The sequence below is a fragment of the Argentina silus genome (genome assembly GCF_951799395.1).
Source record: "Argentina silus genome assembly, chromosome: 21".
Classification (NCBI taxonomy): Eukaryota; Metazoa; Chordata; class Actinopteri; order Argentiniformes; family Argentinidae; genus Argentina; species Argentina silus.
Genome location: NC_139675.1, coordinates 14158231 through 14184746, shown reverse-complemented (window position 1 = coordinate 14184746; position 26516 = coordinate 14158231). Strand labels below are relative to the sequence as shown.

Below are 26516 nucleotides of genomic sequence, written 5' to 3'. Positions count from 1 at the left end.
TTATTTTTAAAAAGAGGCTCTGGCATTAGGCTACTGTTATTTAGCCCCATGAGAGTGTTTTGTGTTTTGTTGCTCAGTGAATTAAGATATGATTTTTGAGGATTCACCATGGATCAAAACATTATTACCATTAAACAGTCCCTTCAGGATTTTGCAATTCTGCGGTCACATAATTCCATGCAAAATCAACCATTCAGGACATACAATTTTTTTTACAGAATAAAAGGGTCCAGTCAAAACGTTTTTTTGTTCCCTGGCTGGCTCCAGGGCTAGGATTTATCCATACCAATGTACTCAGACTTTTTGGATTCGAATCAGTGCTGTGATCCAAGCATCCTTTTTCGAGAGCTACACATTTATGAATGATTAGCAGACAGATGTAACTTTCTGATATAAAAATAAATGACCGGGCTAGGTTGAGTACAATTGGTACTACTGCCCCTGGTCTCCCTAGAGATAGACCAGAGTCAGAGTGTGCTGCTTTGCCCTGAGAGGAAGAGCAGGGGGATTGGTTGTGGGTCAACGAAGGGTCAGACTGGGTTTAGGAAGCTCAATGACTTTCAGTGGAGCGATAGAGGGGGAGAGAGAAAGATAAGAGAGAGAGAGAGAGAGAGAGAGAGAGACAGGGCCTCCAACGGCCGTTTTTTTGGGAGGCTCGCCAAAATCGCTTGATCCGTCCCTAACCGTCCCTGTCTCCGTCCTCAGGGAACCCCAACATTCCGAAGCCCCGACGTATCCTGCGCTCGTCGTGGGGCAGTCACCCCTACATCCGAGGGTCCTACTCCTTCACCAGGGTGGGCTCCAGCGGGGGAGACGTGGAGAGGCTTGCCATGCCACTGCCTTACACAAAGAGCACCAAGGCTCCGGTAAGTACGAAATAGTTGCATCGAGGTCTGTCTCTGTTGAACTCCATGTATCTGTCAGTTTGAACTCCTGTACACCAACGGAGATGTGGAGCTGGCATTAATCAGGAAAAAAGGTGGAGATTTAATACTCCGCAATAGACGAGTGATTGCGCTTTTCATTCCATTTCCATTTCCATTTATGGCATTTAGCAGACGCCTTTATCCAAAGCGACTTACAACAATACATTTGTTAAAGTAAGTGAATCATCTATCCAACAGTCATCATAAGACAAAGTAATCAATGCTCAGACCAGGGGCCATTGGCAGTCGTAATGCCAGTAGGCTATATAGATATATATATATATATATTTTTTTAAATATATTGTATTAGCAGGAGAGAACTTGTACAGGGGGGTAGCAGGGGTGAAGAGGTCTCGGGGTTGGGGTTAGGGTTAGTATCGGGGGAAGTAGTGAGGTAGTGATTCCCAGTGATAACTGTACATGGACTCATGTAAGCGGCCTCCAGTACATTGTGTCTGTGAGAATCTGTCGACAGTATTGCCATTGGTCTCTGGAGGGGCACGCGTGCTTGTTTACAGTCACCGGGAGGCACTCTCAACATCCCGCCAATGCGCCTGTGTCATCACTATGCAGCAGGGGGAGAACACACAAGACTGTCGGATGTAATATGAAGCGTGAGTGTTGGCCAGCAGCAGTCCTAGCCCCTGGAACCTGACGCGTCTTTATCTTGGGGGGAGGGGGGGGGGGGGGGGCTAGTGGTGTGAGGCAGAGAAAGGAACAGCATGACCTCAGATACACCCCCCCCCCCCCCCGCACCCCTACCCTCCTCTCCCCTCGTCTGCCAAGCGTACGTCAGAACGCCAGGAAGAAAACCAGTCTTCTTCCATAAAGATACTCTCCAGGCTAGAAATAGCGCTCCATGTCCTCCATCGCTGAGAGGCAGTCATGGAGTCGAACATATGTTAGGTCAAGTTTGTTTTCATCTCGTCTCTCTCTCTCTCTCTCTCTCTCTCTCTCTCTCTCTATCTGTCCCTCTCTTTCTCTCTCTCTCTCTCTCTCCCTGACCTTTGTACTACTTTCCTCTCATCTCTACACCTCCACTCTCCATTTCTCTTCCTCTGGGTTTTCTCCCCTCTCTCCTGATTTGTCGTTCTTCCTCTCTCCTCTTTTCTCAGCCTCTTCAGGTGCTGTTTGCTGGTGAGGCCACTCACAGAAAATACTATTCCACTACCCATGGTGCTTTGTTGTCGGGGCAGAGGGAGGCCACTCGCCTGATTGAGATGTACCAAGACTTGCACAACAGTGAAACCACAAAGCCTAACATGTCGAAATGAACCACTGACTAGTGAAAACAAACAAACTCATGTGTTTTATGCTTTCTTTGTTTTTCAAAAAAGACAATTTAAGTTATACATACAGTATAAAGGCATACAGGGGGGCATTATTAAAACGATATCTATAAATGACATGTTTTTACTGTATTGTAGATATAGAGCACGGTAGATTTTACTTAAGATTCTTCTTGAGATGTACAGTACTGTAAAAAGGCTGCAAAGGCTGCCCCCATCATCTCTGGTTCTTATCATTCTGTTATTGTTGTTGTTTTTTTTTTAATTGATCAACTTTATGTTTATATAACAAAACGTCTATAATTTAACTTTTTTGTAAGTGCCTTCTGTATTTAATGTCATGTTATTGAAAAGCAAAAAAGAGAATGGGCGAGAATAAATAAAACTGTATATTAATGTTAGTCATGCTTTCACTGAATGAATTCCATTTGGATGTTGTTCCCCGACTCCACCACTGTGTTCCTCTTCTCCACCAATCAGAAGTGAGACAGCGAAGAACACTCTCTCCTTCGCCCCAATCCCATTTCTTCCCCTTCTCCCTTGAGCGTTCACTTGTCCGCTCCCCCACAAGGATTTAAAAGTATTGGATTGGTGGTGTAAGCCACAGGGGTCTGCAGTAGGCTTGGGCTAGAGGGAGTTTCCACCGTGTTCCTTTACCCCAGTCATTTACTATCAAATCCATGAACAAGTGCACACTTCAGAGTGAAGGAGGAGAGGGAGGAGAATTGGAACTGGGCACATGTGACTCTGCCAAAAAGACAAATGGCATTAGAGTGGATCTCAATCCAATCGTCAGGTCTGTTGGACAGATGATGGATGGGTGTGAGTTCTCTACTTTGTGTTTGAAACAAGAGTGTTGTGATTGGTGACTCAAGACATTAGCCTGTAACGTGTCCAACCACAGGATTGCCATTGAGGAGAACTGAATACTATGGGCAATATTAACTATTAATAACTAATAACTACTCTAAACGCCGCTGTGTTTTAGAAAAGCGCTGTAGACATTTGATGTATTATTTACTCATTGAGTATGGGGTATACAATCATCAGCATTAAAACAGGCTCAGTTACATCCATTCCAATATGCCCATTTGAGTGTCTAAAAGTATTTGACTGCCACCTGCTGGAGAGACTGATGAACATCCATATATTCAACAACAAACCGATGAGGACTCAGCTGTGTTTTGTTGTCGATCTCTTGTCCATACATCAGGAGTGTCTACATACAATAGCATTCGAAAATGACCATCCTAAATATCATAAATTGCCCCGAAAACTAGTTAAAACATATTATCTTCAAATAATATCATGGCAAACATGAGGTATATCTATTGTGAAAGGGCATGACAGATAAACCAACACAAACCATGTGTCTTACTTGCTAGAGGCAGTAATGCATTTTGTTCATGATCAATCACTACTGTAACACAGACAGTTTAATGACCCTGTGTTATCGATAGAGCGTCTGCTTTAACTGAGTCAATACTGTATTGTAGAGACACATTTCTTAACACACACACACACACACACACACACACACACATAAGCATGGACGCACCATGCACACACACACACTCTCTCTCTCTCACACACACACAAACACACACATAAGCATGGGCGCACCACACACACACACACACACTCTCTCTCTTTCTCACACACATACACACACACACACACACACACACACACACAAACACACACATAAGCATGGACGCACCACGCACACACACTCTCTCTCTCTCTCTTTCACACACTCACACACACACACACACACACACACACACACACACACACACACACACACACGGAAGGAGAGTAAATGGATGAGCCATATCTGACTAATGACCAACCAGAGTCAGGGGTCACAAGAGTATTGATGAGGGGGTCAAGGGTGAAAGGTGATTCAAGGTTAAAGTGAACAAAACCTACTGAGGTGATTATGTAGGCTGGTTTACTATCAATAACATATTTGAGATATAGATATATAATATAATAAATGTATAATGCGTCAAGATGAATGACAATTATCAATAGACAGTTGTTCCTGCTGGAATATGGCCATGCTGAGGCCTTTTGGCAGTGAGCCGTAGAGACACTGACTTATCAGGATGCTCTACATAGACATAAACATCAACTTTTCTTTGCTGTTGGCCATGCTGTTAACATCTGTCCTTTAAATGGTCATTTGTCTTTCTTTGTCATACAGCCCGGTGGTGGAGAGGCTATATTTACACTAATCGACCTCTGTAGTCTTACTAGTCTGGTTGGTGACCAAGAACTCCGGATCATTCCCACGATCCCACAGTCCCCTCAGTGACAATACTGGATAAAACACACGTTGTCAATTCTCATCCAGATTTATAATTTAGTTTATATATTTTTTTTATTCATTCTACCTCCTGTGGTTCTGGTGAGATAAGACAGATGGGAAAATAACAATTCCTTAAAAGGCAGTTTAGAAATGTTGGGAACACTGTTATATTCATTTCTAAATCCCTGTTGGGGATATTATTCTGTCCCTCATGAAAGAACTGACCACAAATAACTTGATTTGTACTAATTAGGTAGGCTTGCTGAAGCAATATTTTAACCACTGCCTCAGGCCATTAATAACATATCAAGCTCCAGGCAAAGTTGATCAAGATCACACACACACACACACACACACACACACACACACACACACACACACACACACACTACTCACGTGATTGTTTACAAAACAACTTTATAAGTATCACCTCAGACAACAGGAAGTACTGGAAGTACAGGAATTACTACCGCTATGTTAAACAAGACAGCACTTCTGTTCTTATCACTTCATGCTAACAGCCTCATGACTTGACTGTTCCCATAATCATCCCTGACAACTGTTTACTTGTGCAGTCTTGAAGATAAACAGGGCATTATGCGGTTGGAGCTTCCCAGAGTGGAGGCAACCAATATGAGCTAAGATGAATATGAGAACCACTTGATATGTGATCGGAAACTCTGGGGCACACTTGTGGTTCAGTCCAGACAGAGAGAGCGGTGGTTGTTGCTTCGGCAGAAGGCATACTACACACACTCAACCGGGTAGTGCTACGCAGGTACACACAGGTAGGACCGAAGACGATGATTTAGTGTGTACGGTGGCCCCAATGGAATGAACTTGGAATGAAACATGCACACATTTTATGATAATTGACTGAATGATGGGTAAGTGCTTTTTATGTAATAAGTAACTGATTGTTCTTCTCTTTCTGTAACTCTTTGTGTTCATTGTGAGTCATATTTTGTTTTGAATCATCATTGTATTTATGGGCTGATGGAGAAACAGCTTTAATGTTTTCTAATTCTTATGGCACAATTTTCTAATTTAAAATGCTTCAAAGCAAAAAAAAAAGGAAAAAAAATTAATTACAGTCTAATCTTCTTGTTTTATTAAGTATAAAAAACGAGCCAATTATTTGTCCGATCCAAGCTAATGCATTATCAGAGAGTTCACATACTGTATTAGTCTCCCCGCTCTGTGTTGATTTCATGCAGCCTTCACAATGAGTTATTAACCATGCAACAAAGTGAAAATGGTCTATCTAATGAAATTGATGAGCAAGTAAATTAGCCAAATAGTCTTAATTTCGGGTTAGGGTTAGGCATAAGGTTAGAAGTGAGAGAAAGGTTAGGGTTAGGGATTAGGGGTCGTGTTTAAACTGAGATTTAAGGTTCTACTTCCTGCTTTGCAGCATGGCCAGATAGTGACGACAGTTGATGACCCTGCAGTCTCTGGTTCCTGTGTCTCCCAGCTCTGATGGAGCTCTTCTATAGGACTCTCGTTCTCCAGTTCCTGCTGCCCCTGGTCCTCCAAGGCCAGGGGTCAAAGTTCACGCTGCTCCTGTCCCTGCCCAACACCTCCTTGCCTTACAGCGTGGGCAGGATCGGGGCAGGAGCCCTCATCGCCATCGACGCGGTGAACCGGAGCCCCGACCTGTTGGCTGGTTAGAGTTTCAGTTTGTCGCTGCAGGCTCAGAGAGACCTTGAACAGCTATGGAGATGTGATCCACACACACACGCACACAGACACACACACACACACACACACAGACACACACACACGCTCCAACAGCTATGGAGATGTTATCCACGACGGTGTTGTATAGTATGGTAGGCCTGATGCACTCATTTCCTCACTCAGGTCTCTCTTGTAAAAAATAGTTTTCATCTCAGTGGGACTTCCCTATATAAATAAAGGATAGATTCATAAATGAAAAATATAAATACCATCATTTACCTACTGAGAGATGTAAAGCATACACTTTAAACCAACACGGCAATTACTATATTTTTGATTCATATTTACTTTCCCGCCAACAAAACTGAATATACTAGGATATAGTCTGATGTGATTTAAAAGTATTCTTTATGAGGATTCCCATTAGCTGCCACCTAAGGGACCACTACTATAGTCTTCCATAACAGACATTACATGACAATTCACAAAAAAACATCAGAAGTACAACAAGGTTGTCCTTGAAGAAGTGAAAAGTCACAAAGCAAAGTGACTGACAAAAATGTACAGAAAGAAATGATTAATTAGGCTTTTAATCAGTTGGCACGGGAGGTAATTGTTTTGTGGTGTGTGTCGTCACAGGCCATTGGCTGGAGTATGATTACGTAGATGATGAGTGTTCGGATCTGATTGGCCCAGGGAAGATAGTGGACATGAGGCACAAACACAACTACAGTGCCTTCATCGGCCCCTCCTGCTCTACTGTAAGACCACCTGGAAGACCAGGAAAAACATCAGCATTGGAAAAGCGCTAGGCTATATCTTCCCCTGGCTTGGGTTTGTAATATTTTTAGATCCATCATTTGCCCCCCCCCCCGCCTTCTCCTTCTCCTTCTCCTTAAGGTCTGTGCCATCACTGCAAAACTGGCAGCCTTCTGGAACATTCCTGTGGTCAGTCCCATCTGTGCAGACCAACAGCTCCTCAACAAGATGGTAGAATATCTTAACAATACAGTGTCTCCTCAACTTATATTCTATTCTATCAGAGCCTTACTTTCTATCAGAGCCGAGCCCTGGGTTCCACACACTTTCACTCTAACATTGTTTTGTGTTGCTACTTGCATCTATTTACCATTATAGAAGGTCTTACTTACGATGATTGTGATGAATGTGGTTGTCTCACCTACTTGTGTTCAGTGCACGTATTGTAAGTGGCTCTGGATAAGAGTGTCTGCTAAATGTACACTCTTCTTCTGTGATGGCAGGCGTACCCCACTCTCACCAGAGTGTTCGGCCCCTTCACCAAGTTGGGCTCCTTCTTCGTCAAGATCTGTGAGAAGTTTGGTTGGCGACGCATCGGTATCATCTACAACCACAGTTCGACCTGGACCATCCCAGCAGAGGGCATCAGGTAGGCTGTGTGTGTGTGTGTGTGTGTGTGTGTGTGTGTGTGTGTGCGTGTGCGTGTGTGTCTGTGAACTTTCAATATCTTTATTTCTATTTCTCTTTCCATAAGGTACCAAGCTGAGATCAGTAACATCACCGTGGCTAAATACCTAGAGATTCACTCTCCTCTCGGTCAAGACAACACCTCACTCACACAAGAACGCATCCTGATGGAAGTAGCTGCAGTCACACGCAGTAAGTTCCTCTGCTTGACTGTCTGTGACGTCTGTAAGGTTGTTGCAACTCCTTTTATGATGTTTCTGTGGTTTTACAGTGTCGTACATCTTTCAATGTCGCAATATGTCCTGTTTGGCATGTTTAAAATGCATTTCAACAAGAGCATATGTTGTGCCCTACAACTATTCACTAGAAACGGTTATGTTGTACTGGAAAGTCTTATGTGAGTCTGAAAACACCCTAGAACTATAATGTTGCACTGCAAAGTCTTTTGTTCGTCTGAAAACAAAAGGTTTAATCAGAATTCTGAAATGTGTGTTCTAATACCTATTATTACGAATGCATTTGTAGCAACATTCAGTTATTATATTGTAGAAGAGATGCATTATTTTGCTATTGGACAATGTTGAAATTGTGTATTGTGTCTTTAATCATGTGAGAGCTTGAGAAGCGCGCAGGAGGGAAAAATAGGTGCATGAGATTATTACAAAACTACACCACCAAGAGTTTTTTTTAACAAGGTTTTGCCTGTTTCATTTCAAGGCTGCAACACATGCTTGATCATATCGAGACATGAGGTTGTGTAAGATGATTATGTTCAAGTATGTCTGATGTTTACGTTCTCTCCTGTAGTTATAGTGATCTCAGCGGGAGCGGAGGTGGTCAGGGCGTTTCTGGTGGAGGCCTTCAGGCAGGGCCTCATCAACGGGGACTTTGTCTTCTTCTGCTTCGAGCATTACAGACAGGAAGAGATATTTGGCAACTTTGACTGGAAAAGAGGTACAGTGTCTCCAGGGGAGACTGGAGGGGAGGCTGGTGGAGACAAGAAGCCCGTCCTTCGACTTCTACCTCCACCAGCCTCTCCCTACATTTGATCCTCATCTACAGCATCACATCAGAGCAGTCTTTTGTCCAGGGTTTTCTCATATGCAGTAGAAGAATGTTTGTGAGAACCTAGTTCATGGATCAAAGCCTGGAGAGACGAGGCTAGTGAGAACCTGCTTCTTCCATCCTTACTGCTAGGTTATAGGAGAACATGTCACGTAATATTACACTTAGGATCTGAGTGGTGTTGTGTGATTTATGGTGTTGTGTGTGTGTGTGTGTGTGTGTGTGTGTGCGAGTGTGTGTGTGTGTGTTTGTGTATGTGTGAGGGTGTGTGTGTGTGTGTGTGTTACGCTATACTGTATGTGGCCTACATTCAACAGACACCCTCCCTAAGCGTGGCCCACAGCTTTTCACCACCCAATCAACTTAAGTCTTTGTGGTAATCCCTCATTCTGTAGCTAGTGATGACCAACTACGATTCATATCACTAGGAGGGAGAGACACATCAGAGTAATCTCCTCCTCCTACGTCCTCAATACACATCTTTAGCACTCAAATGGATACACGAGTCAGACGTATTCATAGCTCATTCTATGGAATATGGGTTGTAAGATCTCTCCTCGCTTTCACAATTACTGACATTTTAAAAAGTCGACCCATGTGTCGGCTGGAGAACCCATTTAATGACACTGGAATACAAGTCATTTTGTGTTCCAACTGATGTGCTCACAATATGGATCTAACTTATAACTAATGCCACAGTGGCTTGTAGGGAAAGACTACCACTAGGTGGCGGTCAAGTCAGTTTACTCCAAGTGTGTGTGTGTGTGTGTGTGTGTGTGTTTGTGTGTGTGTGTCTCTGTGTGTGTGTGTGTGTGTGTGTGTGTGTGTGTGTGTGTGTGTGTGTGTGTGTGTGTGTGTGTGTGTGTGTACACTATAGGAGATGACTTGGACCAGGAGGCTGAGCAGGCCTACCAGGCTCTCTTTCTGTTGTCTCTGTATGAACCCAACGACCAGCGGTACTGGAACTTCTCCAATGATGTCATCAGCAGGTCCAGGCAGGACTTTAACTACACCTACGCACCCAATGAGAAGGTACAGTCAGTTGGATAACCCTCAATCTTTAGATGGTTTTAACCCCAGATTATAGTTATAGTTACTGTGATAGTTATACAGAAAAGTGTTCATTTTCTTTTCTTGTTTGTATTTGTAAGTTTGTATACTTGCAGGTATGGATATGTTCTTGTACAAACACTCCCTATGCAGCTTTAAATGTTTCTAAATGTTTAACAGTATTGATGTACTTTTTATTTTATATATTTAAAAAAATGTTTTTATTTAACCTTTATTTATACAGGTTAGTTTCATTGAGATAACATCTATTTTTCAAGAGAGACCTGTTTCGACAGCAGCAGGGGGAACAAAGTTTCAGACAAAAGCACTTTGCACAGACACGACATACAGTACAACAGTTACATATAGACACACAAACTGTCCTAATGATAGTTACACACATCTGTGATGTTTGCTCACAGATCTCGACTGAGCTGTTTGTATTGATGGTCTGTTTGTGACTGTTGTGTCCATGGCAGGTGTGTCTTCTGGCAGCCATAGCCCATGACTCTGTGTGGCTGTACGCCCAGGCTCTAAACGAGACGCTGGCAGAACACGGAGACCCGTACGACGGCTTTGCCGTCACCCGGAAGATGTGGAACAGAACCATCACAGGTCAGCCATCGCCTCGCTAAAGTGTTGCTTTAACCCTAACCCAGCTGGCCTAGAGAATAGTTAACCCCAACCCTAACCCAGCTGGCCGAGAGAATAGTTGACCCTAACCCTAACCCAGCTGGCCTAGAGAATAGTTATACCTAACCCTAACCCAGCTGGCCTAGATAATAGTTAATCCTAACCCTAACCCTAACCCAGCTGGCCGAGAGAATAGTTAACCCCAACCCTAACCCAGCTGGCCGAGAGAATAGTTGACCCTAACCCTAACCCAGCTGGCCTAGAGAATAGTTATACCTAACCCTAACCCAGCTGGCCTAGATAATAGTTAATCCTAACCCTAACCCTAACCCAGCTGGGCTAGAGAATAGTTAACCCCAACCCTAACCCAGCTGGCCTAGATAATAGTTAACCCTAACCCTAACCCAGCTGGGCTAGAGAATAGTTAACCCCAACCCTAACCCAGCTGGCCTAGAGAATAGTCATCGCCTCAGAGAGAGAGTTAGGTTTCATCTTCTTCTCATCAGCGAATTGGTAACACTTTATTTGGCTGACCTGTTGAAAGCCAACAGACATGCTGATAGTTTGTAGAGTATCTACAGATGGATTATAACACCAAATAAAGTGTTACCTTAATTTTGTCAGAAATGATTTGGTATTTACGTAAAATCACATGGTAAAATGGTAATTATAGTAAACAGTTTTGATACATGACTATTTAGAACATAATGACAAATGGACATGGACATAGACTTGACATAATGACTCATGATGGTGTGCCTTCTGAACTGGTGACAGGTATCCAGGGTGACGTTACCATGGACGCCAGCGGAGACAGAGAGTCCGCCTACATGATGAAACACATCCAGGACGGAGACCGAGAGTTCAAGGTCACACCCTTAAAACACTAGCAGTACCTCTTTCTGTCTCACTCTCTGTTTCCATTTATCCTTCTCTCTCTTCCTCCCTCTCTCTACCCCACTCTCTTTCTCCCTCACTTTCTCTCTCTCCCTCTCTCCTTGATCTCTCTCTGTCTTCCTCGCCCTCTCTCTCTCTCTGTCTACCTCCCTCCTCCTCTCTCTTTCTCTCCCTCCCTCCTTCTCCCCCTCTCTCTCCACCTAAAGCCTCATCGGTGCTCACATCATAGCCATTTACCACAGCGTCTCTAAAAGAGGGAGCATAAAAAATGTAAACAAACTTGCTTCTGAATGATCACATCAACAATTTTAATGCTTTATTCTTCTATTTATTACTGTATAGCCTTTTAGCGACTGCTTGGCTGTTTGGCACACAAAATAGTGCCTTATTTCTGAGTTTGTTTATGTGCAGTTGAATGAGAAACTACTCAAATGTGAAGTCACCATAGATGGTAAAGATATCTGTCTCTTGGTAGGTCATCGCCAACTACTTTGGGACAAATAAGACCTACGAGCCTTTGGAGGGGGTCCACATCTCCTGGCCTGGGGGGAGGAAGACTCCACCTAGAGACACACCTGACTGTGGCTTCGCAGGCGAGCTCTGCACCAACATCGGTACTGTGTCTTACCCTCAATGGACTTCACCTTCTTTTCTCTGTTGTACTCCTCTCATTCCCTGTTGAAAACTGTCCACTCGCACACAAGATTAGTTTTTTTTGTTGTCGTTTAGGTGGACGGGGGTAGAAATATCTGAATGTGGAGACAGAGGTCTCACGAGGTTACCGACTGTAAAATCTCCATTCAGTTATGAAAATACATGAATGTGTTTAGGACTGAATTAGACTGTGAACATCAGTGGACACTGTGTTCCCTCTCAGCCAGGCTTGCTCTGCACTAGACAGTAGGTGTAATGTCTATGTCTACCAGCAGGGGGAACTCTAGCCCCATACATCCACTGAGGCTGGGTACATGTATGTTCGGCTTTACTGCTCTGTGTGTGTGTGTGTGTGTGTGTGTGTGTGTGTCTGTGTGTGTGTGTGTGTGTGTGTGTCTGTGTCTGTGTGTGTGTGTGTGTGTCTGTGTGTCTGTGTGTCTGTGTGTGTGTATTCACTTGTGTGCTCTGGCAGCAGCAAAGGTCACCCAACTCATCAGCCCTATTCTTGACCCTGACTCAGCCTTGAGAGAGAGAGAGAGAGAGAGAGAGAGAGAGAGAGAGAGAGAGAGAGAGAGAGAGAGAGAGAGACAGAACATCCCAAAAACAGATACAGTTTAAATAATTCACTTGTGCCTGCTGGACCATAAGGAAATCTTTTGTTGTGCTGAAAAATTGATTTCTTTTTCCAATATGGTTTTATTAAAGTCCCCCCTAGCTAACAGATAGACCTCATATGTTTCTGGCCACCAGAGTTACATAATAAAGGTTTATTCTTGGTTTTTTCGAGATTTATATGATACGTGGCCTGAGAATGTTGTTTTTGCGGGAACTTCCAGCTTTCTTTGGCTGACGGAGAGTGCTTTATACAGATGGTCCTGCGAGGAATTTCAGGCACTCAAACTGATGTTTGAGTTTTTAATCATCCTTAATGAGGGATTACGTGGAAGAAATGTGTGATTGCAAATTAGGTTGTTTTCTTTGGCTACCTTCTCATGAAATAACAGTAATCATTTTGCTAACAGATACAATAAATAGATTCATAGAATGTCAAACTCACATAGTGTATAATAGTGACTGCTCTCTTAGCTGTTACTGACACTCCTACTGTGTTTGTTTTGCAGAGAAGAGGTTCGCCATAGCTGTGGGGATGATTGCTGGCATACTGGCCACCATGACACTCACAGTGTGCCTTCTTTACAGGTATCCCCCTTTAACACACACACAAACACACACATGGGCGCATGCGCGCACACACACACACACACACACACACACACACACACACACACACACACACACACACACACACAACACACACATTTGGAGTAAACTGACTTAATAGCCACCTAGTGGTAGTCTTTCCCTAGAACGGGAAAGATGGGTTCTCCAATCGACACACGGATCACATTTCATATGAGACAAATGGACTTTTCCTCTATCCAAAGGATTACTCTTAATTGAGGCTTTGAAGTATGCAGTCATATGAATGGTGATTGGTCATCACTCGCTACAGAACGAGGGATTACCAAAAGACAGTTGATTAGGTGCTGGAAGGAACTGTGAGGTTGAGATTAAAAGCAGCAGCAGGTCATGGTGAGGGAGTCCTACAGCTGATGAACCTTTTTTTGATTCGAGGTACAAGCTATTATTCTAAGAGTTTTCCAAAGTCAGCCACGTGAAACTGTCTGTGATGATGGCCAGGTCAAGTAAGTGTCCCATAGTTACCCATACAGTTTGTGGCTGCGGAGAGTCATCACAGGTTACAGTATTTGACCCAGGAAGTACTTCCTCCATGCCACAGGAAGCACATTCTAAGGGAGAAGTTGTCTGTGATGTGGAGGGTCAACGCCAGTGATGTCACGATGATGGAGCACCACTCGTCATCAGGGAAGGTAAGAGGAGAGGGTGTGTGCGTCTGTGCGTGTGTGTGTGCGTGCGTGCATGCGTGCGTGTGTGCTTGAGTGTGTGTCTTTGTTTCAAGTTTATTTAGTTTTAAAGTGCATTTTCACCAAGGTCTGAAAACACACTATACATTGTATAAAAACCAAACACATTAACAAAACACATAACATAAATAAAAACATATGGTTACACAATAACCTCGACATGGGGAATGGGGAATGGGGAAAGGTAGTGGGGAGGGGGAGTTGCTAAGGGCAACCGCACGCAGCTCTAAAAAGGTGGGTTTCGTGGTTCGTCTGAAAAGCGGTAACAGTCGCTGACCCCCTAAACAAGGGCAGGCAGGCTATCCCACAGAATTGGCGCTCGATAAGATAATACCCCGCCTTCAGCCGTTTTCTTTTTGATGTGGGTGACGACAAGCAATCCAGCATCTTTCGATCCGAGCGTAGTGCGAGACCGTTAAGGGCTTTAGATGTTACATCCAAGACCTTGAAGTCTGCGTGCTGTTTTCCTGGTAGCCAATACAATGATGATAGAACCGGGGGTGATAGGATTACATTTTCTGGTGGTCTGGCGTTTTGCATTTTGCACTAGTTGCAGCTGTATGTGTCATTGTAGGGCATTGTGATATAACATCGATTGTTGGTGCTCAACCTTGTAGAATCCGCTCTTCTTTTTTATCAGACCTGAATGGTGTCATTGCAATTCAAATAAATGTCATTTAAATGAACCCAAATGGTGGATTCCAAGTCTTTGACAAGGTTGTAGGATAATATCTCCTTCTACAATGTTCACCATAAATCGTCCCTGTTTTATTCCAGGTACCGTACCTCGACTCCAAGTCCATCGGGGCGTCTCTAGAGTCCATCCTCGGCAGCATGAAAGACAGACCTTCCTCTTACACAACGGCAGTCTATAAAGTACGAAACGGAAGAAAAGAACGATCTCTAAATGCATTTATGGGCATGTGTTAAGTGAACGTCATCAACATTCAGTGTTGTTTCTGTATTTCTATCCCTTCCGTGCGACCAAATCTGAGCAGCGGTATTTTGAGTCTAATGTGAGGGTCAAACCTTCAATGGTACTTAGTCTACTTTTATTACAATGTGATATAGGCCTACCCACAGAAGCTCCGTTTTTAAATCATTATAATTTGAGCACCGTTTAAAATTGCAGTGCTTGGAGATTGAAAAAGTCATGTTTTCCAAGCCAGGACACCTGTTCATGTGAAAAAAACAAATCACTGTTCTGATGATGAGCCAGCCTGTTTCATTAGTACTGAAGCGTTTGATTATTTTAAGCATTTCCATTCGGGCTCCCTGGGTCATGTTGCGTTTTTTTTTCTTCAGGAGAACATCTGTTCGGTGCGTTTCCTTTGTGTGAAGAGTGTGTGTCTGAACAGTGAGCTGCTTGCTCAGCTGAAACAGGTGAGGCCTAGACGCTCAATATAGAGAACTACGTATTTCTTATCTCTTATCATGGGTTCGTAGAAAGGATGGTATGGGTTGTGTATTCAATTCATTTCAATTTTGGTTAGCTTATACTGACATACTGTACGCTTTAAGTTTATGATTGTGTGTGCGTGTGTGTGTGTGTGTGTGTGTGTGTGTGTGTGTGTGTGTGTGGATGTATACTGTCCTGTGTGTTTGTGTGGATGTATACTGTCGTGTGTGTGTGTGTGTGTGCGTGCATGGGTGTGTGTGTGTGTGTGTGTGTGCGTGTGTGTGTATGTGTGTGCGTGGCAGTGCCGAGACTTAAATCACCCAAACATCTGCAGCTTCATCGGAGCATGTCTGGATTCTCACCAGCTATTTCTGCTGACTGAGTACTGCCCTAAAGGAAGCCTGCAGGTAAAGCACACACACACACGCACACGCACATGCACACGCACACACACACACACACACACACACACACACACACACACACACGCCTCCCCTCACTGCTTCACAAGAAGTGCAATAAACTCCTACCGCACCTCCCAAACTGCAGGACATCTTGAAGAATGGTTCCATCAAGCTTGACTGGACCTTCAAGTACTCCCTGATGCTAGACATTGTAAAGGTATGTGTCTCTTTTAGAACATATTTTCTCTGTGAATGATTTTCATTCCTTAAGAAATAACTCAGCTTAGCTCGATAAGAGCCAACAACAGCAGCTGATGCCTTTCTCGTTGTCCTGAGGTGAGATTGATGTCATTAAGATTCCTGTCGACTGAGGCATTGATCCCGACATCAGGCCTCGCTGTTGCTAAGTGCTTCCCTCTAACGAGTGTGTCGATAGTTCGAGACCCTGACTGTGACCTCCGTTAGTGACTCTGTGTGTGTGTGTTTATGTGTGTGTGTGTGTGCGTGATCTGTGTGTGTCCGTAGGGGATGGACTACCTCCACCTCAGCCCCCTGCGTTCCCACGGTTACCTTTCCTCCTCTAACTGTGTGGTGGATAGTCGCTTTGTCCTCAAGGTGACGGATCACGGCCTCAGCCACCTCAGAAGAACCCCCGGACAAGAGACCTGGACTTGTGAGAGGAGGGAGGGGAGGGAGGGGAGGAAGGGAGGGAGGGGATGAAGAGGATATGGAGGGAGGGGAGAGGAGTCTTTCAATGTAATGCAGAATGTTGTTTTCTCAATTTTAAACTTGTGTAGAGTTTGTGTTGTGTGGGATCTCCAGATGCCTGCTGTATTTATACCCCCCCCCCCTCCCCTCCCTCTTCCCAGCCCTGCTGTGGAGGGCTCCAGAGCTGCTGAGACAGAGCATGCCCCCTGCTGGCACCCAGAGGGGAGACGTCTACAGTTTTGGCATTATAGTTCAGGAGGTGGTGTATCGCAGTGGCCCCTTCTACATCCCCCACAGCACCCTCAAGGCAAGAGGTACCCTTTATATACCGCTGTGTGTGTGTGTGTGTGTGTGTGTGTTTGCATAAGGGAGTGTGCCTGTAAAATTCTGTGTGTGTGCGTGTGTGTGTGTGTGTGTGTGTGTGTGTGTATGTGTGTGTGTGTGTGTGTGTGTGTCTGACTGCTCACAGCATCTTGTTTGTTTTGTTTTGACCTTGTGAGGCACAACCAGATACTTACACCCAGAGGCAAAGAACACCCCTGACATACTTATCAAGAGCCCTCCATTCAAACAAGCTCCTGGTGAACTATTCAGGTCATACCATACCCTCTCTCTGTCTCCCCTTCTCTCTCTCTCTCTCTCTCTCTCTCTTTCTTTCTTCTTCCATCCTTCCATCTCTCCCTCTAACCCTCTCTCCTCCTCCTTCCCCTCTCCTCTCCTCACCCATCCAGAGGTCGTCTCCAGGGTGAAGGCGGGTGCCTGCAGCCCTCTCAGGCCTCACACAGACCGGGGGGAGTGTCCAGAGAGTGTGGAGGCCCTAATGAGGGCCTGCTGGAGCGAGAGGCCCAGCGACAGACCTGACTTCTCCTCACTCAGGCTCACCGTCAAGAGACTCTGCCCCAGCGGGTGACCAACCTTATACCATAGCCAGAGTTTCTCCTGGTCAAGAAATCCCCTGACCCCTGACCATTTTAGTAGAGATATTGGCAGTGGTGGAAATGGGGGGGGGGGGGTACCGGGAGTGAACTTGTTGCTGTTAAAATACTTTAATTTTAGGATTCAATTTACCTTTGGACCCGAATGAAATAATTTGATTTTCATCACTGGATATTGGAACTGAGGAATTCACATGGGGGCCACTTATGATAGATTTGAGGACCACGATGGAGATATTATTATTGTGTTTTGTCCTCCATGGTCTTAAATGTATGCCATGTCTGTCTGTAACAGGACCAGCTTTGTATGTGTCAGTCATCAATTTAAATCAAATCACAGCCCAGTTTATCCGGGTCAGGGTGCACGTAGTCAGGAAAAACTCCTGGCCCTTTTACCAGAGAGGTATGGGAACAGTGGAATTCACATGGGGGCCAGTGGAACAAAGTAAAACCCCAGTGCTAGCAACGGTTATTGAATTGACTCCAACTCTAAATAAAACCCAGCTTTATTTGCCTGATAACAAATATGTACAAATGTAACATGATTCGAGATTGCCATAATAGGGTAATTCAACCACATAACTTGCTGTAGTCCAGTTCCAGTACAGTGTGCCAACCCTAGTCCGTATCCTACCTAATAAGTGAAGTGTTCGGTGTTAAGAATAGTGTTGAGTGAAATAGAGGTCACGGAGGTCAATGGAGGTTTCATTGTGCGTGCGATGGAGAAGAATAACAGAAAGAGGTAATCTCATTTATATTAGTTAGAGGGATGATCATCTGGCTAAAGACACTCTGGCATGATGAGAGAGAGAGAGAGAGAGCGAGAGAGAGAGAGAGAGAGAGAGAGAGAGAGAGAGAGTGAGAGAGAGAGAGAGAGAGAGAGAGAGAGACACCCCAAGAGACAGCCTCCATCATGACGAGCATTAACCTGTCAGCCTCCATCATGACGAGCATTAATCCTTCACTGAGAGAGAGGGGGAGGAGGGAAGATCGAGCAAGGAAACAATCAAATATACATACTATTACACGTACTTATACGCATGTATTATACGCTCGACAGTTGTACACTTTTGCATTTTGTTGTCATGGTAACAAAATGCTAAAGTGGATTGCACCATACTGTCGTATAGTCTTCAGAGGGGGATTCTGTCATCGTATGAGTTGGTTTGGAGTGTCTGCAAGGTGTTTTGGACATATTTCCAGAATGAATGGAGCCCTATGGGGCCCAACATATGACTACCCAGTATCTAAAGAGACAATATAGGAAATTAAAACCAGGAGAAAAGGTTTCAAAAGTAGAACATCCCTTTAACATGACGGGGACCACGTTCGGAAATAGGAACCGAGGGGGAGACAGTCATCTGAACATCCCACTGGTGCCCTTCATCTTCATCCTCATCCTCTCCCCCTCTCTCCCTGTGTCTCTCAGCGCCAGTGAGAACATCCTGGATGACCTGCTCTCTCGTATGGAGCAGTACGCCTCCAACCTGGAGGAGGTGGTGAGCGAGCGCACCGCTCAGCTCCTGGACGAGAAGAGGCGGGCCGAGGGCCTCCTCACACAGATGTTGCCACGGTAACGCCGCCGCCCGCCGGGCCCGCCAGAGAAGCGCTCATTTGTTCCCTGATGCAGATGAGGCGTGGAGACGCTTAAATGTTATTTTCTCTGCAGAGCTATACAGATTTTTTCTTTCTTTCTTTCCTTCCGTCTGTCCACCCATCCTTCCTTCCTTGCTACCTTCCTTCACTTTCTCTTCACAATTTGTCCGGCTCACACTTGAAATGGTACTGTAGATGCAGTACTGTGCAGTTGTGTGCGTGTGCGTGTGCGTGTGTCTTTTCCATTACCGTCTGCTCCTGTATTTATAGATCTGTGGCCGTGCAGCTGATTGCTGGGAAGACGGTGCAGGCAGAGACCTATGACTGTGTCACCATCTATTTCAGCGACATCGAGGGATTCACAGCCATGTCTGCCAGCCTCACGCCTATGCAGGTATCATCAACTGACCCAGAACTCAATATGCTATTCTATTCTATTCCATGAGTGGTCATGATCCTGAAATAAAGGGGTTAAATAATTCTAGAGAGGATGAGCAACAGAGCATGGTAAGTCCTTGCATGGAGAGAGCAGTAAATCTCAGTGATCAACCCCGAATTATTTGATGCAATGACTCCATTGTACAGTCACCACAAACTGGTGACACCTCATAACAGGTTCACTGATTGGCTTGACTCCATTGACAATGATATCCAAGTCCAAGGCTCGGCTAAGTCCTTGCCCGGTGAACCGCCCCCCTATCTGTTGAAATGGAACTGGAACAGTACGCTATCAATGACATCAGGGGAACAAGCGTTCCGTTCTAACAAGAGATCAAAGGAGATACCATCCCTGCATCGGCCTTGTGTAGCCGTCTGAATGACTCATTTAGTTACTCTCTGGCTGTGGCTTAGTGGAATGCCACACCGGTGCAAAGGGGGTAGAGTGTCTTGATCACGTCCCCTGAGGGCAGGTGGCATTACTGGGTGACTGCCACTGGGATGTGTGGTGGGAGTGCCTGGAAGTCCTCAGTGTCATGTACACAGGCTTCCGTGACTCCGTCAGACAGGCGAACGTGAACGCACACAAAAACACGCACAGACGTGTCATTTCAATACAGTCTGGAGTGGAAATGATGCGTTGGCGCCTGATTTATTTTAGGTCGTCACAGCTGAATCGTCATGGAATACGTTTGGCATCTACTGGTTTATATTTGTGTGTGTGTGTGTGTGTGTGTGCGCGTGTGTGTGTGTGTGAGTCTGTGTCTGTGTCTGTGTGTGTGTGTGTGTGTGTGTGTGTGTGTGTGTGTGTGTGTGTGTGTGTGTGTGCGTGCCTGCGTTTGTGTGTGATGAGACCCTGACAGCAATCAACATTGTGTCTTTCTCTAGGTGGTTAACGTACTGAATGACTTGTACACATTCTTTGACAACATCATCGACAACTATGATGTTTACAAGGTACAGTGACAATCGATTCATTTGTATATTGTAATGTACTGTAATGTTTGAATGTCCATATTGAATTGAACTTTTTTGTGTAATTCTAAACGTAAGACACATTTTAAAGATTTAAAAAGTATTAAACATGGCATATCTGGTGTGTTTCTCTCAGGTGGAGACCATCGGAGATGCCTACATGGTGGTCTCAGGCCTGCCTATCAGAAACGGGGACGACCATGCTAAAGAGATCGCCCGCATGTCCCTGGCCGTGGTGCAGGGAATGAGACAGTACCACAACCCACACGTACCACGGCAGCGACTGAAGGTCCGCATAGGACTGCATTCCGGTACTGACCACGATCAATCAAACATCACATCCACTGTGCTAAATGTATACGGTACTGTTCTTCCATCAAACAAAACACAGGTAATACACAGCTGTCAATCAAATGCCAAAGGCATTGTACTGAACCCATCGTGCAGCAACTACTTCTCCACATACATTCTATATAAACTCTGACCCTTATTAATTCAGCGTGTTAAATGTGTTGACCTATCAACTATCAAACTGTGCCTATCATCCTCTGTATGTCAATGAAACAAAACTCAGGTGAGATAAAGAGAGTAAGATTACATCATGAAGGCATTGTGACTGCCAATGGCACCTGGTCCTAGCATAGATGTTTGCTTATGATGACTGATGTACTTGTTGTGAGTCGCTTTGGATAAAAGCGTCTGCTAAATGTGACAAAAATGTAAACAAAATCAATACAAAAATGAAGCCATCTTTTACTCAGTTGACACCCTGTGCCCTGTCTCCCAGGTCCGTGTGTGGCAGGCGTGGTGGGTCTGAAGATGCCTCGCTACTGTCTGTTTGGAGACACGGTGAACACGGCCTCCCGGGTGGAGTCGTGTGGCTCCCGTATGTGGCTCATGGCCCTCTTTACCCTTACACAATACTACGTCGTTTGAGAATCGCAGAATGTTTGTGAATCTCTCTGTTCTCTCTCTCTCTCGCTCTGTCCCTTCTCCAGCTCTGAAGATCCATGTGAGCAGCTCCACCAAAGCTCTCCTGGATAAGTTCCGAACGTTCCACTCTGAACTGAGAGGAGACATTCACATGAAGGTACGTTTGTCTTCATACGGTACATCCACAACATCCTGGAGAACTTTCAATACCGCTCATCTACCATCACTGAAGTAATGTCACATCTAGGGTAGATTATATGAGATATATGCAGTTCTCCAGAAGAAGTAGCCTTTTCACCGACTTTTTGACCCTGTTTTTCACCAAGCAGATTAGTCCTGTCGATAGTGAATTAAATGAGCTACAATTAAACACAAAGGCTAACTCCCTTTCCTATAAGCCATATCTTTCTAATTCGATTCCCTTAATGAGGACACAAAAAAACATACAAATTATACAACATTCTCGTTAACTGGAGTAGAGGCCATTTTAGTTGACTGGCCACAGCTGGATTGAGGGAGCTGTCTGTCTTTTGACAGGTTTTATATTGAAGGCTATTCCAGTGTTTTCTCCACTCTAATTCTCCCCTCCTCTGTTTTATTGCAGGGAAAGGGACTTGTGAGGACATTTTGGCTTTTGGGAGAGAACCAGTGAAAATGTTATTGTATCCTCTGTGATTTGATTTTCTATGTCTCTGGGAAGTAGAGAGCACTGAGAAGCCTTTTGAAAAGTCTAATATATTACTTTAACTTAATAATTATAATAATTATAATAATATTTTTTTTCTATTTTTTTTTTTTTATAAATGTTATGTATTTTCTTTGCTTTTATTAGTTTTATTGCTTTTTTCGATCCATGTACACACACTATAAAAAGCCCTCTTCATTCACAAAGCGTCTTCATACATTGAGCATAAATAGTTCACAATCTCAGTCATTACTTTGTGTCTACACTACGTTATAGGGGCATGGTCATTTTCAAAATGATGAAATTAAAGAAAATGTCTTCAAATGACTGATATGAGATTCCACGTAGAGTCAGATAAGCCTATCATACTCTTTCCTACCTTGCTGTACTTTCTGTATTTCTTTAGGAGAATAAAGATGATCACTTTCAATAAATTACATAATGTATTTTAATGTAATAAATAAGGCTTATCTGAGCCCACTTATTTAGGGGACAGAACTGTATGTCTCAGGTCTTTTTAATTGAAAACATCCCGTTTTATGTCTGCAGATAATTTGGGATAGATCCATTGTTTTATGGGCTAATCTTCCCCTCCCTCCAAATACCCATGTTTAGCCTCAGCGAAGCCATTAAGACCACTGCTAAAAGCTCTGGAGAGTGCATTCTGTTAATTACCCTCTTGAAAGGCCTTTGTAGATTCTAATCATAATGTTGTTGAAAATTCACATCGTTGAAATGAACATTTTGCTGCTTTCCTCTCTGTTTTGGCTCTCAGCGCAAATTTTCCATGTGTGCAAACAATACGGACGGCCATTTTATTTTGTTTTCTTTATGTCTGTTATGTTTATAGCTGGGCATGCATCACTTTCTTTCCAGAAAACCAGTGGCAATAAAACCAGTCAGTTTCAAGGAAGCAAGCTGCCTTTCATACTTAACAATCGTGTGGGCATTCATGCCAGGAAAACAATGATAAGCCTACCATTAACATGCACTATGAGCTGATATTTTCAGATTGCAGCTGAATGCTATGGATTGGAAAGGCCACAGTTATGGTAACAGAGAGAGAGAGAGAGAGAGAGAGAGAGAGAACCACACCACAGTTACGGGAACAGAGAGACAGGGACTGTCTCTCTGACTAACGATCTAGGCTTTATAGATTGCGATAGTATGTCTCACAGTTGTTGCAGAGACCTGTCCTACTGTCCCCAGAACTCTTGTCAGAGACCCAGAGCTCTTCTATAGATCTGAAAAATGCATCATGCGTTTAGGCGATAAGGTCAAAACAACTACTCAGAGTATGTATACTGTATGTAAGAGCTTTGTAGCTCGAAGTATGGCAGCTTTTATTTGACTGAGTAAGTTAACTGAAGGAGATTGTTGCTACTTTGTTCAGTAGGTGCACAGTTTCTTTGCTTTGATGGAGCATCGTTCAATTATAGAAGTAGAACATTGCGTTTTAATATACACAAATGTGTTTCTTAAAAGCCTCCCTGATTAAAAGAACACGGTTGAGGATTAATGAAGTTCTAATAGCTCATGAATATTTTATTGGTCTCCATAGCAAGTGAAAAGAAGCAATTAAGGAACATTCTGCAGGTCGGGCTGAGATGGCCCGTAAAATACTTTTTAAACACTAATTTGTCCCGTATTATCCCTCCATTATGTCTCTTGTGTTTTTCCTAGGACCAGTTAGCTCTTCATAAGGCTGTTGATGTCCAGACGGATGCTTTGTTTCAACATGAAAGGCACTGATGAGACATTTAAACGAATACCAACTACTTTGATCAAAGCTATTTTATTATGGAACAGCATTTTAGGCTTGTCCCCCCCCTCCCAAAAAAAAAGAAATATATATATATAAAAAAAAATCAAAAGGAGGTCACTTCAACAAGAGGTAATGTCAGTGGAGTCTGGGCTGCTAATGTTTGTCTTGGCCCACTGCCCAAATGCCACTTTGCGAGGAGAGTGGTTATTAGTTTATCAGAGCTGAGCGAGTGGGTTGCCTTCGGGTCAACACACCCTGCCCTGCCCTGGGTTACCGCTTACCCAACCACGTGAATGAGAGCTGGGGGGCAGGCTGGGTCGAGCCCCTTGGTGCTCTGGGGCTCCCCAGCCGGCACCACTGGAAGACATAAATCTCCTCAAGTCTGACAGAAACGACCTCATCCGATTAGAAGTGATGAACCCTGAACAGTGAGAGGTCATTTAGGAAAAACGGACGGGGAATCTCTGTGATAGGCCGCAAGTGGTTTCCCTGTGACTCAGCAGGACCAGTCATGTGCCGTTTCTGGGATGACATGGATCATTTTGAAAGAACCCCTCAGGGGTCATTGCATGTCAACTCATGCAACAGCTTCAGCCAGCATTTTCTAAAACTATAAAGCCTAAAGAATTGCTTCTTTGAGGACATTATAGTTGTCTGAACTGAACTGAAGAGGCAGAGCAATGAGGAAGAGATGGTTAACTTTAGTGAATGGGAAGTAGGATAAAAGTAGTGGAAATAAAGGAGAAAAGGTAATAAATAAAACTTGACGTCTGTCCTCAATAAGAATAACATGGCAGTCGATGCAAAACACTCGAACCAACAGGCAGCCTGAGGCCACTAATGATATGCGTGATCATGGTCTTCATTAAACCTGGTCCTTTATTTGATTCCCCTTGAGTAAATGTAACAAATTGCCATCGCCCCAGGAATCCTTCTCCACCCTTTCCGCCCCCTACCCTCTTCAAAAGCACAGATGCGCCCACTCCTCTGCCCTTCTGCCCACTCGTTTCCACAGGAAAACACTCACATTACACATATGAATGACTGGTCTGGAAAAACACTAGTCGGAGCGAGAGAGTGAACATGCCTTTTTATCCATGCTTAATTAAAAAATCCCCCCATGTTTAATTCAAACACATCAGCCACACTTGAGGGGCGGCCATCTCGTGGCTGCTGGCTCAGGCCCCAGGTATTCAGTCTAGGCAGATGCGCTCTGGGCTCGGGCACTATAATGAACACTGCATGGGGAGAGATAAAAGGAAAATTGAGAGACTGAGGGAGCGTGGTGGTCGTAGAGAGGGAGATGGAGGGCTCGGATTGGTCGGATACTTCACCCACTCTGCACTCTGCCGGCTCACTTCGCAGAGGAGTGTGACATGGGGCTGCGTCCCAACACTCTGACATCGCTTCCTTCCCTCAGGTCCTCTTCATGACTTGAGACGGGTGGAGGGATGGCGGTTGGTTTCACAGAAATGGAATCTACACAGCACAGGCATTGTATCTCCAGGGTTGGTTTCCTTTGGAGGACTCACTCAAAAGACGCAAAATAAGCGATAGAATGTGCAATTCTCTCTATTTTTCATCGGTCTCATCTACCGTTCGTCTGCACCTTGCTTCAAAAGACTTTGGGTGTGCGTCTCTAACCCTACCGATCCTCCTTTCGGGAAAGAACACCGATGCATTTCCACCTGTTGCTTTCATCTATCCAGCTGTTTCATCAGAGCTGGCAGTGAGCTGAACAGATGAATGTTGGAGTTGAAACGTGGTCCTTATAAACACAACATATTTTAGGAACAGCAAGCATACAAATTATACATTAACTCGAGTAGAGGCCATTTTAGTTGACTGGCCACAGCTGGATTGAGGGATAAAAATAGTCTGTCTTTGGACAGGTTGTATATTGTGCGGCTTGCTCTCATTTCTCAGCTATTGTCACTTCGATCCAACACCTGGGCTAAATATGTTTGGATCTACGCCAGACGAGGCTGGTGGAGCACGGAAATTCGGAAGACGGGCTTGGGGCCAAGGTGCTGGATTGAAGTGACAGTCGTTGAGAAATGACAGATATCTGTACCCTGTCTCTAAATTGTGAACATAGCTGACTGCACAATCACTGCTGTAGTTCCATTTGAATTGCTGCATTTAATGGATTTCTAATATGTGGATCTCCTTTCTGAGGCTCTTTGTTATGTGTCTAAATGAGGCAGACATTGATGACAAATTCAGAAATGCAGCTAAGTTGGATATGAGCAAAACAGATGGATGGGAGAAGAGGGATGTCATGTCATCATTAGTATCACAATAGCACCCCCCCACACACACACACACACACACACACACACACACACACACACACACACACACACACACACACACACACAGACACACATACAAACACACACACACGACCATGCGTATGTCAACAGGGGACCGTCTTAGTTTACCGTGATTCGTGTTAGTGTTTCATTCGTTCATTAGAGCGCCCACTCTGCGTCTCTCATCCTCCCATCCATCCATCCATCCATTCATCTTCACCGAGGGAGAGAAGGGGAACAGACACCTTCCCTGTGATGTACAGCATGGTGAAATGAGGACAGAGGACTGACGCTCTCACTCACAGGTGAGTACCATGCTTTTTTACAGGGCTTTCACTTTTCCCCAAAAGGTGTCAGGGATTTTTATGAGTGAAAAAAGCTTATAGAAAAAAAGTAGGAATGATATTCAATGGTAATTGTGTCTCCTAATGAGGAGAACAACATTGTGAGTGTTGTTGCTGCG

At 44.3% G+C, this 26516-nt stretch overlaps 2 protein-coding genes across 2 annotated transcripts in view; both read left to right on the top strand.

The window, feature by feature from the left end:
* The window catches only part of smox (spermine oxidase), a 17198-nt gene extending 14587 nt beyond the window's left edge, over positions 1-2611 (top strand). The window contains exons 7-8 of the mRNA XM_083692949.1: positions 706-866; positions 2042-2611. Of these exons, the coding sequence (XP_083549075.1) occupies positions 706-866; positions 2042-2200 (320 nt within the window). The 3' untranslated portion in view covers positions 2201-2611. The remainder of the gene's footprint in view (positions 1-705; positions 867-2041) is intronic.
* Positions 2612-5412: 2801 nt separating this feature from the next.
* LOC310821241 (atrial natriuretic peptide receptor 1) lies at positions 5413-22817 on the top strand (the record flags this gene model as incomplete). The annotated part of the gene is made up of 27 exons (XM_083693207.1): positions 5413-5416; positions 6004-6195; positions 6849-6970; positions 7110-7199; positions 7472-7617; positions 7723-7847; positions 8463-8609; positions 9598-9752; positions 10250-10385; positions 11181-11272; positions 11776-11914; positions 13076-13154; positions 13756-13846; positions 14678-14776; positions 15206-15283; positions 15602-15706; positions 15849-15920; positions 16229-16376; positions 16573-16725; positions 17143-17317; positions 18776-18919; positions 19213-19336; positions 20269-20337; positions 20492-20666; positions 21143-21241; positions 21354-21445; positions 21893-22817. The coding sequence occupies 27 exons, from the start codon at positions 5413-5415 to the stop codon at positions 21938-21940; spliced, it is 3099 nt and encodes a 1032-aa protein (XP_083549333.1). The 3' UTR covers positions 21941-22817.
* Between the last annotated feature and the right edge of the window lie 3699 nt (positions 22818-26516).